We start from the raw sequence: 13,687 nt of genomic DNA, 5'->3' as shown, positions 1-13,687 counted from the left end.
GGAGACCTAAGGAAATGGAGAGCAGTTCAGAATGTTGCCAGAGGGCTCGGGGCAAGAGGAGAACTTCAAGGGGGAGGGTGATGCCAAAACAAAGTAGGAGCCAATGGAGGAAACTAGACGGAGGACGAGAGGAGATCCAAGTCCGCTACCAGGAATGAGGCCGAGACCCCCAGGGCAAGGCACCTGCTGTGCACCTGCAGCCCCCTAGCACTGTCAGGGCAGGTCCATGGGGACGTGGGGGGGCAGTGAGGCTGTGTCCAGGTTGACTCGAGCATGCGGAGAAAGAGACGGGGGTGTAGCTGGGGTGAGGGAGGTCCTAGATGACAAGTTAAGGCTTTAATCTGTTTGACGGGCATCAGGAAGCCACTGAAAGTTCTGCCGGGGGCTGGCAGCATGGCAGCGATCTACAGCACAGGCCGGTCTGCCTCTGTGTAGAGGATGAGGATACAGGGAACCAGCGAGGAGGCCGTATGGTCCTTCCAGCTGAGCAACCGGGGCCTGAGTCAGAATCAGGAACAGACCATGAAAAGCAAGAGGAAAGAAAGGACGTGTTGGCAGATCTGATTGCCATTGATAGAAATGAAAATCAGAAGGCAGAGCAGGCTCGGAGGGGTAAATAGAGCTTGTCTTCAGACTTAGTGTGTGATATTAGCCGACGATCTCAGAGGAAACCTCTAGAAGACAGTTGAGAATAGTAGATGACGCTGGAGACACAAGGACTGGGTCATAGATTGGGGAGTTGTGCCCGCAGAGAACATGGGCACAGCCGTGGGGGTGGGTGAGTTGTCGGGGAGTAAGTGAAGGATGCAAAGAGAATAGCCATGGGCAGGTTTGGGGGCCATCCATGTGCGAAGGCGAGAGGAGGAAGCAGACACAAGGAAGGAGATGGGACATGAGTGCTCGCGTAGGTGGCCAGAGGACCAGCCAGGCATCTCAGCACCACAGAAGCCGGGGGTGAGAGACTGTCAAGGATCGGTGGTGGCCAGTGTGGAGTGTGAGTCTGGGAGAGCATGTGCCCTGCACGTGAACCATGCCCGAGGAGCTGGCTTTGTGGCCCAGAAGGTTTTCTGGACTTGAAAAACAGTTTGCAGAGTCTTGGAGGTGAAATCCAGACTTCAGGAGGATGAGGGTCGCTTTTCACCAAGTGGGTGCAGAGGACTCTGGTGACGCTTTCCAGAAATGCAGCTCTCTGGGCCTCATCCCCAGAGGCTCTGATGCAAGAGCCCTGGGGCAGGCCCCGCCTTCTGTATCTTTGTAAAGTTCCGCTAGTCATTCTTGAGGCAGCCAGTGCTGAGGACTGCAATGCTAAGAGGAACAGTGTGGCAGCATCTAGGAAACTAATCTACCCTGTGATCTGGTAATTCCCACTTTGGAGTAGTACATTTGTTTGTCAAGAGGAAGATACAGGAATGTTTATTGCAGCTTTGTTCACAATGTCCAAAAACTGGGGACAGCCCTATTTCTGTCAATAGTAGAGTAGGTAAATGCAGTATATACATACAATGGAATACAACCACAGCAGTGCAGCAAATAAACTTCTACAGACAACAATATAGGTGAAAGAAGCCAGACATCAAATGATACATACGAGTGAATCCATTTATAAGTTCAAGCTTAAGCAAAATTAATCAGAGGCATTAGTCACCATAACGTTCACCTCTACAAGGTGGTGGTATGGACACAGAGGCACATGAGGGAACCTTTTGAGATGATGGAGATTTTCTAGATCTTGATCTGGGTTGTGGTTAAATGGGTGTGTACAAATATAAAAATTCCTCAAGCTGTATACTTGAGGTTAGTACCCTTTACCGTGTGTAAGTTGTACCTCAAGTTTAAAAAACTAAATGGTGGTCCAAAAGTAGAGGCAATGAGAATAGAACCCTCTTGAAAGAAAATTGATAAAAAGAGGAAAGTAATTGAAAGAGATGGCAGGGGTAGGCTCTTTTATGATGAGTACCTTTACATTTATAGGCAGAGCAGAGGGGCGCCTGGGTGGCTCAGTCGGTTGGGCGACCGACCTCGGCTCAGGTCATGATCTCGCGGTTTGTGGGTTCGAGCCCCGCGTGGGGCTCTGTGCTGACAGCTCAGAGCCTGGAGCCTGCTTCGGATTCTGTGTCTCCCACCTCTCTCTAACCCTCCCCTGCTCACGCCCTGTGTCTGTCTCTCAATAATAAATAAACATAAAAAAATATATATATATAGGCAGAGCAGAAAGGTCTAGAACTTAAAGGGATAAAGGATATTGCCAATGTGCCTTGTCTATCACACCCAGTGAGCATCTCGCTTGCCAGTGTAGCCTGGGAGAGGGCTTGTCTTAATACATTTTGTTTGACTGATTGGATGGTTACATGGATATGCAGATGGGTGGCTGGATATGTGAATGAGTAGGTAGGTGGGTGGATGGGCAGGTAGTTGGGTGAATAAGTAGGTGGCTGACTGACGGGATAAGTAGAGAGGTGGATGGCTGTGTGAAAGGATGGATGGATGGATGGATGGATGGATGGATGGATGGATGGATGGATAAGTAGATGCTTGGCTGGCTGGGTCAGTAGATAGGTGGATGGCTGTGTGAATGGGAGGGGTGGCTGGAGTGTGTTATTAAAGTAAGGAGCTGGAGAAGATAAGCCGAGACTTTCAACATGGGTTGAAAGTACCCATGTGTGGGGTTCATCTGAGTCAGAAAAAAAAGAGAAGATAAAAACAGAAAATTCTGAAATAATGCGGAGGATAGGTATGAGCACATGGCCAAGTGAGTCGATCTTCCAAAGCAGGAATCCAAGGCGTCTGACAGTGTGGGGGCAGCAGTGGACTCAGGACTTAAGGCAAATGAAAAGGCTTGAAGGCCACCTATGGGGAAAATCTATAAAGCTCCAACAGCACATGAGTTCAAGGATTACAGAGGCCACATGTTAATCTTTTCTTTTACTGACTTACCTATTAAATAAACTAGCAGGCATCTCACAAAACTCGTGACTGTGATTTACAGATGAAATACAACCTGCCTTCCTGGTGTGACCGAGTCCTCTGGAAGTCTTACCCGCTGGTGCATGTGGTCTGTCAGTCCTACGGTGAGTGACAAGCTGGGAGCTTCGGCTCCCTGAAACTAACGGGCTGCAGTCCGTCTCTCTCTGAAATGGGAGAAGTCCCTGCAGCCCTGGTCAGGTGACCCGAAGGAGCTGACGTATCCTCTCGTGTCTCAGGCTGCAGCATGACAAGTGTCTTCTGATTTGGGAAACACCAGAATTAAGGAGCCCCTCTTAAAAGAAATCCAGACTTGGGACACCTGGGTGGCTCAGTCGGTTAAGCGGCCGACTTCGGCTCAGGTCATGATCTCACGGTCCGTGAGTTCGAGCCCCGCGTCGGGCTCTGTGCTGACAGCTCAGAGCCTGGAGCCTGTTTCAGATTCTGTGTCTCCCTCTCTCTGGCCCTCCCCCATTCATGCTCTGTCTCTCTCTGTCTCAAAAATAAATAAACATTAAAAAAAAAAATTTTTTTTAAAGAAATCCAGACTTGTTCTGAAAACGCGTTAGGTTTGAACCACATAAAAGTGGTATTTTTGTAGGTCAGAAATAGTCAACTATTGGAAATTCATATGGTTCAACCTAACATATACCATGGGTATATGTGTATGTATTTATGGAGATTTAAAGATAAATTGAGTTAAATTGATGAGAAAGTTATAATATGCAATATTAAAATAAATAATTATGAAAAAGTTAGCAAAACAATTCAATAATTATTGACTCTAGAAGTTTAAGATATACTGAAGGAATTCTTCATTGCTTGAGTGCTCATTCTTAAAAGCTACCTCTTAATTCCCATTATTTGGAACTCTTCTGCACTGTGTACTTAGAAATTCAGAGCAGGGGCGCCTGGGTGGCTCTGTCAGTTAAGCGTCTGACTCTTGGTTTTGGCTCAGGTCATGATCTCACGGCTTTGTGAATTCGAGCCCCATGCCGGGCTTTGTGCTGACAGCTCAGAGCTTGGAGACTGCTTCGGCTTCTGTGTCTCCCTCTCTCTCTCTCTCTGCCCCTCTCCCGCTCACGTTCTCTCTCAGAATAAATACAAAATAAATTTAAAAAATTCAGAGCAGAACTACCTTGAACACTTTACTCACTGACAATTATGATATTATTTTTGAAACATTGCAGATTTTCAGGCAGTGACATCCAAAGGAGGGCCATCCTTGTTCCCATCCCAAGTCACTGGCCTGAGACCCCTGGTGGACTGTTCATGACCTCACCCCTACCCTACCCACCAAAGGGAGGTTCTTGCTGCTGCCCAGTGGCCACCTTTGTGGCTCCCATCCTCTCTCTGGGGACCAGCAAACACCCATGTTTAAGTCCGGTCCCAACAGGTTGAATTGATTTCCATTCCTTTTTTTTTTTTTTTTTTTTTTGGTCCATGCCTCCTGATGCCCAGAGGGGAGCAAAGCGACTACCCTGGGAAGGAATGCACCCCACAGTCCCCTAGCACCTGAGCTCTGTCTCCCAGAAATGACTTCACTAGACAAACTTCACACCTTTAGGTGTGCAGAAAAGCATCCCACCCCCATAGCCACAGCCAAAGAATTATTCCGCGCTCAAGACCAATGAAGACTCCTATCCCACCCATTGGCAATCATCCCATTTCTCAGTGGTGCCTCTTTTCCACATCCTGCAACTCCATGAGTCCTGCCAATCCTTGTCTCTAGGAAGATGCCACCATCTGCCTTATTCAGCAGGTCTCTGCGGCGATTCAGGAGAAAGTGCTGGCTTGTAGCATTACTGCTCTTTGAAGCTCTTTAAGCTTGGCGTCCAAAAAACTCCATAGTGGAGATTTTTAGGAAAACGGAGGGGGATTGGTCTGGAAGTGGCATTGAGGAGCAAAGGGGACACACCTTCCCACTTTCTGGACCCACATATGGGGGACAAAGCAGACAAACAGCCCTTAGTTGAGACGCTGTGGTATTTTCCGAGGAAGGACCAGGTATAGAATGTGATGGGAAAGTTGAAGACGTAGGGAATTTTGCTAATGATATTTCACTGAATGCCGGAGGGTGCGGAGGAAGAGTTTAATGATTTGGGGGTGAGCAAGAAATTAGGAAAGAGAAGGGAATGAATGTCCAGAGCTCAGGAAATGGGGGTCAGCTGGGAGCTTGAGTCTTATGGTGATTAACATAAATAAGATGTATCAGTTAATCTGCTGCGTAACAAACTACCCTAAAACTTGACAGCTTACAGTTCTCTGGGCTGGACTTGGGACTGTTCATCCCTGCTCTCTTTGGTGTTGGGCGGGCGCACTCAGGCCAGGAGCCCACCCAAACTGGGGGTTGGTTGGCCAGTTAGCTAGCTGTCAACAGGGGCGATGGTGGTAACTCGGCTGTGTTCATCACCCAACAGGCTAGTCCAGGCTTCTTCCTGGTCCCGGGGGTCCCAGATGTGGAAGAACTTTTCGAGTCTCTGCTTGTCTCACATTTCCTAATGTCCCGCTGGCCAAAAGAAGCCACAAAGCCAAGCCCAGACTCACTGTGGGAGGGGGGCATACAGTATGTGGTTACAGAGAGGCCACCCAGGTAACCATCGCCCTCCCAGTTTTCGGGGCACAGGCATCATACTGCTAGTGTTGTTCTGCTTGATACGTATGTAAATATTAAAAATGCTGGTCTACCCTCTAACTTGTCGCTAGAACACCCCACGCTCGTCCTGATTCCCCCGCCTCCCTGCTTCACACAGCACTGGACCCTCCCTGACTTCTTCCTGTCTACATCCAAATGTGACTTAGGCTGGCGCCCTTCCTACTTTTTCCCTTCTGTCTCAGAGAAGGGGTGTCCTCCCCCTCTCCTGGCCCCTCTCCTCCATCCCTTCTTCCTTCCCCAGACCAGTACCCCCGCCTTCCTCCTTGTTCTCTTCTTTCATTCTGTCTCGTTGTTTCAACTGTCTTTCTGATGGTTGTTAGCAAGTGAGCATGATTTTCCATGTTTGGTAGCCATCCATATTTCTTTCGGAATTTTCTGCCCGTGTCCTTTGGTTGGTTGAAGGGTGAGGTGTTTCCCTTTGTCTTGCTGATTTATAAACACTTTATAGGAAAGGATGTAAATCGCCTTCCTGCCTTCTTGGTCTCCTGTGCTATTTCTCTTTGCCCATTACTGGCCGGTGTAGCTTGGGCCTCCTGCACGCCTCCCCTGCGGAGCCCAAACGTCCTCGTGGCTTCTGCTTCCACCTCACATCGTGACTCCAAACCTAAAGATAAATCTCCAGCCTTGAGTACCCAGCTGGACAGCTCCACGTGGCTCTATTATAAGCACTTAGAACTCGGTATTTCTAGAGCTGTGTTCTTTCCCTTACGCCCTCCAAACATGCCTCACTGCATTCCCTCCAAGCGCCATGTTGCTTAAAAGAGTTGTCTACGCTCTGTCTACACTGCACGTTCCACTGTCTCCCAATCCTACGAGGCATTGTGCGATGGGGGAAGGTACCAAGTCAGTTGCCGATGAGCTCGGTGACCTGAATCCCCATCCCACACTGGGCCGTGAGCTCATCGGTGCAACAAAGTGCTGAGACCAGAAAAGTCTGAACGCTCCACGATCTATTTAAAAACTCGTGTGTCTCGAGGAAAAACTAGCACAGGCACATTTTTGCCACGGAGGAGAGAGTGTCACCCACTTCCACTGAGACTTTTGAGCGTGGTTGTGGAAGGCCAGTGGACTAACAGGTATAAAATCATAAAATTTCTGGAGGCTTCCATAAGTACAAGTTGATTTCTACCATGGGTTTGACCTCCTTGGTTTGACCAGAAAGGAATTCTCCTTCCCTGCTCAGAAATTCCTTCCCTCCCCTGCAGGCAGCACCAGCGACATCATGACAAGTGACCACAGCCCTGTTTTTGCCACATTTGAGGCAGGAGTCACCTCCCAGTTTGTCTCCAAGAACGGTAAGTGGTGGATGGTGTCCGTCCCTCTGTCGTCCGCGATGACAAGAGGCTTCGGGCGCTCATCTTCTGATTGCAGCAGTCTGTTGTCCGTGGTAGATGGGGGCTCATCCTTCCAGACGAGTCCACAGTCCACGTCAGGCCGTATCATGGTTTCAGTGCGGAGCATTTGCTTGTTCTCTTTGGCAGATACGTCAGCTTTCTGAGCCTCGGTTTGAATCCAGTCCTTAAAACTGAGTAAACGAGGGGCACCTGGGTGGCTCATTCAGTTAAGCCGCCAAGTCTGTCTCTTGGTTTCGGCTCAGGTCATGATCCCACGGTTCGTGGGTTTGGGCCCCCATCGGGCTCTGTGCCGACAGCCTGGAGCCTGCTTGGGATTTTCTCTCTCCCTGCCCCTCCCCTGCTTACTTTCTCTCCCTCAGATAAATAAATAAACTTAAAATGTTTTTTAAAACAAAATTTAAAAAGTTGAGGAAGTGAATGTTTTTCCAAGGTGTGGCATGTCCACCACCAAAGGCCATTCCGGGTGGGCCACGGATGAACATTCGAGAGTAATGCGTTTATTTTGACATGTTTTGCATCTGTCTCTTCTGTGTAAAGGCAAGCCACGCTGGTTTTTCATTCAGTCTCGTGGTGTCCTTTCTTACTTAAACATGTTTGCCTAAGTTTAAACAGTGAGTCTATTTAAAGAAAATATTAAGTCAGCATTCACGTGGGTGCACGGTGGGCGGAGACAGTGAACATTGTAAGGATGGGATGTGGTGACTGAGTTTGGGAAATGCTAGAGTAAATAATACTTAGATCTGCAGGTAAATTTTCACGTAATCTAGCTCAGCCCGGCTCACCAGGCCACCGTCATCCCAGCACGGGTCTGGTGTTCTCTGTGGTGCATCCAGCCTGGGGCTGGGTGACTGGGGAGCCATGTTGTCACCTCCTCTGTAACCCTCCCCCACCCCTCTTCTGTGGTCAGCAGACAGTCCGGGCTAATTTAGGAAGGTTGAGTGGGGGGTTCAACGCAGGTAGGAAAAGCCTGTATTACTGTGTGTCCGTGCCATGAAGGATGTGGGCGCGACTGGAGTACTGTCTTTCTGGGACACTCGTCTCCATGCTGTTGGGTCTAACATCTATTCTAGCAGTGTGCCCTCCCCTCTCCACACAGCCTTAATCCACCACCCTGTCTCCATGCTAGCTCTGAGCACTGTCTTTCCAGAACCTTCCATCTCTCCCAGGCCTCTCACCCATCTCCCATCTCTCTGAGTTCCTGCAGCTTTGATGGGGTGGCTGACGCCATCACACCCTCGGTGAGGACCCCCATCACATCATCGGTATCAGGCTTGCCTTCCCTCCACTGGCACCCAGTACACAGAAGACACAAATGCCCATGACCTGGATTGAGCATAGGTTGACTCTTCCTAAGCAGAGCCTGGTCTAGATGCTGTGGGATTTAAGAACATAAAAGAAAGCTGAGTGAAATAAGCCAGAGAGAAAAAGTACCATAGGCGTATGGTATCACCTCCACGCGGGATCTTGGAAGAAACCGCCAGTTTCGTAGAAACAGTAGGAGGGTGGTTGCCAGGGGCTGAAGGGAGCGGGAAATGGGGAGATGGAGGTCAAAAGGTCCAGACTTTCAGTTACAAGATGAGTAAATTCTGGGGAGCTAATAGCATGATGACTATAGGTAATAATACAGTATTGTAAACTGGAGATTTGCTGGGAGTAGATCTGAAGCATTCTCAACACACACACACACACACACACACACACACACACACACACACCAGTTAATTATGTGGGTGACGGATGTGTGAATTGTCTTGATCTTGGTAAGCATTTCACAGCGTATATGTGTATCAAAGCATCACGCTGTACCCTTTGAATATGCACAATCACATTTGCCAGTTATTCCTCAATAAAGCTGGGGGAAAAGGAATAGAAAGGAAAGAAGGGCGCACGGGCGGGACAGTGGACCGGGATGTCTGTCCTTGCTCTCGGGTGGCTCAGAATTTACACGGAAGGATGGAACTTGTTCAAAGCCAGCCTGAGGACACTTGCAAACACAATCCCCTCCGTGAGTGCCATGAGGAGCCAACTGTAGATGAGGGTAAAGAAGGAGTGGAGGGAGGTCAGCCAGAGGCAGAAAGAGCAGGTAGCCCTTGCTACCCGGACCGAGAAACGACACAGATTTGGGTATCGACCAGAGCCTTTATACAAGCTCTCTTTGCCAGAACAAATGGGGAGACTGAGGCACTGAGGCTAAGGGCGTCGGGCTCTTGGCTCCTTGAAGTCTTTGCTCTTCCCACCCTGCTCTCCGCACATCAGAGACGGCGTTCCCACCGTTGCGGTTGCTCAGCGCATGTGGTGGGATTCAGGGAAACCTCTCCTTCACCTGGACCTCACCTTCTCTGGGCACATTGTGGAGCCACATCTCTTTGTCACCTGTTCCAGGCCCCGGGACCGTCGACAGCCAAGGGCAGATCGAGTTTCTCAGGTGCTTTGCCACGCTGAAGACCAAGTCCCAGACCAAGTTCTACCTGGAGTTCCACTCAAGCTGCTTAGAGAGTAAGTGGGTGCCGAGCTGCTACCTGTTGGCCGTGCAGGCAGGACTCTTTTTCTTAGGTGCCTTTTCATTGGTGGCGCCTCGCCACTCTTCTCTCTGGGAAGGATTCACAGATGGGCCTCACGGGGGTCTGCAGGGGGAGCGTTGGAGTCTGTGGTTACTGTGGGGGCACCCCCCGGCGGCTTGTGATCCTGCCGTTGTGGCCTCAGAGGCAGGGGCAGTCACTGAAACACTGACCCGTCGTCAGCCCTTGGAGGTGACCAGGCCGCTGGCTCCTCTCCTTGCCCCTCGAGTGTAGCCCCCGAGGGTCCCTCCCCTCCCCAAGCTGGGGCTCTGACTCAACCCGAGGGTCCTGGGTGGAGGTCCAGAGCTCGTGGAGGCCAGTGCCGGGCCTGACCAGCCGCTGGTAGCCACCTGTCCTTCCTTCCGGAGTCCTCTGCTCCTTTGTACACGACGGGCATCTTTCTCAGGTGTTCTGGAGCATCCACAAGCAAGCGAGAGACGGACGGCCTGCTCCCAGCCAGCAGCAGTTAGCGCAAACTGTGTTTAGCAAACACCATTTCCGGGTGACATTTCTAGGCATATTGTCTAAAGCTGTTTTGAGGCAAGATCTGTGTGGTTTCTAGCTCCCCTCGCCGAGATGGTCTGGAGTGGGGGGAGGGGGGCAGAATCAACTCCATCGAAGGAGGCATTTTGGGACAGGATGACGGCTGCTTCCAGAAATCCAGAAGAGGAGTTGCCCCACTCCCCTCCCTTCCTTCTCCCACTCAGCCCGGGCTCAGTCTTGCTGACAGACCTGCCTTCTCCGCGAAGTTTCCAGGTCCCGAGTCACCAAGCAGGGGCAAGGCACCTCCAAAAATGATGAGGATTTTTGTGCGGGTGTTTTTAATAAACTATCGAGACATTTGCATACATTTCTATGGAAACAGCATATTAGGAAGCTTAAATTAGCATTTCGAAAGGCTGCTATCTTGAGTGGCGTGGGACAAGCTGTCATGTTTCCTAATCTCCTTGCCTGTGATGTGATGATTTCTTTGTTGCCTGGTTTGTTGCAAAAAAAGGAGCTGAAAAGGAGGGAAGTCTCTGAGTTTTTCCTAAAAATAATCCAACCGTGTTGGCAAATGACCATCCCCTGCATCAAAACAGAATCCCCCACAAGCCTGACTCTGAAGCAGTGCTATGGCCCCTACAGATGAAAGAGGGAGAATATGGGGCACCTGGGTGGCTCAGTCGGTTAAGCGTCTGACTTCAGCTCAGGTCACGATCTCACGGTCTGTGAGTTCAAGCCCCGCGTCGGGCTCTGGGCTGATGGCTCAGAGCCTGGAGCCTGCTTCTGATTCTGTGTCTCCCTCTCTCTCTGCTCCTCCCTGGTTCATGCTCTGTCTCTCTCTCTCTCAAAAATAAATAAACGTTAAAAAAATTTTTTTTTAAAAAAAGAAAGAGGGAAAATATCTTCCTCGGTCTGGGTGGGGCGACCCTAGGAGTCTTCTCTGTCTGGCTCTTGTTTGTTCTTTGAAAACCAGCCTTCTTGTCCTCTGTCAGGTTTTGTTAAGAGTCAGGAGGGAGAAAATGAAGAAGGAAGCGAGGGGGAGTTGGTGGTGAAGTTTGGCGAGACCCTTCCAAAGGTAAGTCAAGAACACGATGTAGCCGGGGAGAACTTGGCATTCGCCAGCCCCTGTGGCCCCAGCATTCCTTAATGGATCACGGAAGAGATCCAGAGATGGATTTGTCTGACCATGTGACTTTACAAAGAAGGAAACTGAGGCAGATCCCAGAGAGGCTGGTTCACAGCCACACAGCCACACAGCTGCAATGACAGGCCCCAGGCCCCGAGGTCCTGATCCTCCTGCAGTGGCCTTTCACCTGCTCAGCCCAGCTTGGGGGATCAAGTGAAGGGGCAGAGAGGAGTTCATTGCTCCTACCTGAACACCGGGTTCGGAAAGAGCTTGACGTGTCCATGGCCCCGTGATAGCAGAGGGTGGAATTGAAAACACATAGACCGACCGTACTGGCAACACATTCCTCTTTCTTATAGAAAAAAAAAAAATTGGTGTTCTACCTGGGACCCAGAAAAGCTTTGGTGACGTTGAGTTGACGGTGGCCACGTCTGGGTGTTCACGCTGGGTGCGCGGCGGAGTAGGACCTTGTGGGGTTTTCTGTCACATAATGAGGAAAGGGTATGCAGAGGGGAGTTCAGGCCAGGCAGATCTGTTGTATGCGGCAAGAGTCCCAGGGGCTCTCCTGGAAGGTTCCCTCAGAGGTGACGCCCAAGGTGAGCTTTACAAGATGGCCTTAAACAGGCGGAGGGACCCATCCTCTCCTAAGGCTTGGGTGGGACATGGGCAGTTTTGGGGGGCTGTTGATTGGAACCCGTTCTTGGGCCACATCACAGAGTCTCCTAATTGGGGAGCACTTCTGATCGGGGTCCTCCACAAGGGCATAGCTGTCAAAAGTCCTCATACTGGGGCTGTTTTCAGGTACCTGAATCCCTGTGGCTTAGGTCTCCAAGGTGACATCCTGCCTCAGCCACCCACCCGACCCTTCCGTTCCTCCCCTCCCGGCTGCCCCACGCGGCAACCAAATGGCCCATCTCCTCCTTCGGTCAAGTTGTGAAAGATGCCAGCGTCCCCGTCCGTATAACACATGTACCCCCGTCTGGTTCAGGGGACTCCAGGGTACCCTGGCCCTACATCCTCACTGCTACCAAGACCTGCTCTTCCTCCTGCCTCTGTCCCTCCTCTCCACCTCACTGCCGCCTCCCTCAGGGTCTCCATCCCACCCGCCTCCTTGCTGAGGCATCCTGAAGCCTGATGGAACTTTCTGGAATGCCTGTCTGGTCCTGGCATTCCCCCTCTTTATCTAGTTGGCTCCCAGCCCCCTCCTCACTCTCCAGCTTCACCCGCTGCCCCCACAGCACCTAAGGGGCCCCCTGACCCTCCACCCATCCCTGTCACCTGACAGCACCCTCTCTGTACACTCTATAATCCCACCAGGGCACCCTGACAGAAGCTCCCTGCGCTCTACCGTCACTCCCACCACGATGATCATGTCCCCTGGGAGTCAGCTCTAACCCTGTCCCCTTCTCTGTGCAGCTGAAGCCCATTATCTCTGACCCCGAGTACCTGCTGGACCAGCACATCCTGATTAGCATTAAGTCCTCTGACAGCGACGAATCGTATGGTAAGGGTCCCTGGAAAGGTTGCTGCACCTGCCGTTAGCCAGTGGCCTCTCATGTAAGGGAGGCACTGGCATCTCCGTTCCAGAAAGCCCACCTCCCGCTCCCCATCCTGCTCTCCTGTCCCCCCTCTCCTCCTCCCAGGGCTGCCGGAGGGACAGTTACTGGTAACTCACCCTTCCTGCCTTGTCGGGCTTCTGGGAGGAATAACCAGTAGCCACAGCTCCTCTCGTTTATGGAGTCTTTCCTGCGTCAAGAGTCTGTGGCAGGTGCTTTGCAGGAATCATTTAATCCTGACAAGACCTTATAAAGCACGTACTATTCTGTCAATCAGTAGGTGAGTAAACTGAGGCTCAGAGAGCTTAAGGGACTTGCCTAAGTCACAGGTAGAAACTGGCTGAGCCCAAATTTGAGCCCATGTCTGTCTGGCGTTGGTCAGTGTCCATACTGGGCAGACACCAACTAGAGCGACGTCATCTTCTATGACATTTTCTTCAGCCAGTGCGTGGCTCCAGCCCAATGTCAGGTTCGAACTCCATACACTCATTGTGGTTAGAACACAGGGATAAGAGGGGCAGGTGGCCAGAGCGAGGCTGGAGGCAGGAGCCAGATCAAGCAGCTCCTTGCAAGAGGCAGACAAAAATGAATCCTGGTCCCAGGAGGGTGTTCAGTTTTCAATGGAAGGAATTTGACGGTGTTCAAATGCTAATCAGGGGCAGTCAGGAAACAAAGAGGCCGAAGACACAAGGGTGTCTATGTGTTGGTGGCCTACTGTCCAGGCTCTCCAAAAGCCCTGGAACGTAGGTACAATGGCTACCTTAGCTGCAGAGGTGAGGAAATGAAGTGACCTGTCCAAGGTTACTTGTCCTTGGCCACTGAGTGACTTTGACAGGCTACCGTGTGACCTTGGACTTGAACCCCGGCAACTCAGCTCCAGAATCCTGGCCCTTCACCCCCTCCTAGCACAGCACTGGACAGAGGGTCCCAGAGCCAGGCAGGGGTGGCCAGAGCCTGAGGATTGTACCGGCCCTGGATGGGGGATCCCC

The 13,687-nt window shown here is 51.0% G+C and overlaps 1 protein-coding gene across 2 annotated transcripts in view; it reads left to right on the top strand.

The window, feature by feature from the left end:
* The window catches only part of INPP5D (inositol polyphosphate-5-phosphatase D), a 123,108-nt gene that overhangs the window by 96,346 nt on the left and 13,075 nt on the right, over positions 1 to 13,687 (top strand). For both annotated transcript variants that reach the window (XM_019445532.2, XM_019445533.2), the window contains exons 18-22: positions 2,987 to 3,068; positions 6,823 to 6,912; positions 9,355 to 9,468; positions 11,009 to 11,091; positions 12,559 to 12,646. In XM_019445532.2, coding sequence (XP_019301077.1) covers positions 2,987 to 3,068; positions 6,823 to 6,912; positions 9,355 to 9,468; positions 11,009 to 11,091; positions 12,559 to 12,646 — 457 coding nt within the window. The remainder of the gene's footprint in view (positions 1 to 2,986; positions 3,069 to 6,822; positions 6,913 to 9,354; positions 9,469 to 11,008; positions 11,092 to 12,558; positions 12,647 to 13,687) is intronic.

This window comes from Panthera pardus, unplaced genomic scaffold (genome assembly GCF_024362965.1).
Source record: "Panthera pardus isolate Hobbes unplaced genomic scaffold, ASM2436296v1 HiC_scaffold_10, whole genome shotgun sequence".
Lineage (NCBI taxonomy): Eukaryota > Metazoa > Chordata > Mammalia > Carnivora > Felidae > Panthera > Panthera pardus.
This window is presented reverse-complemented; position numbering and strand designations above follow the sequence as displayed.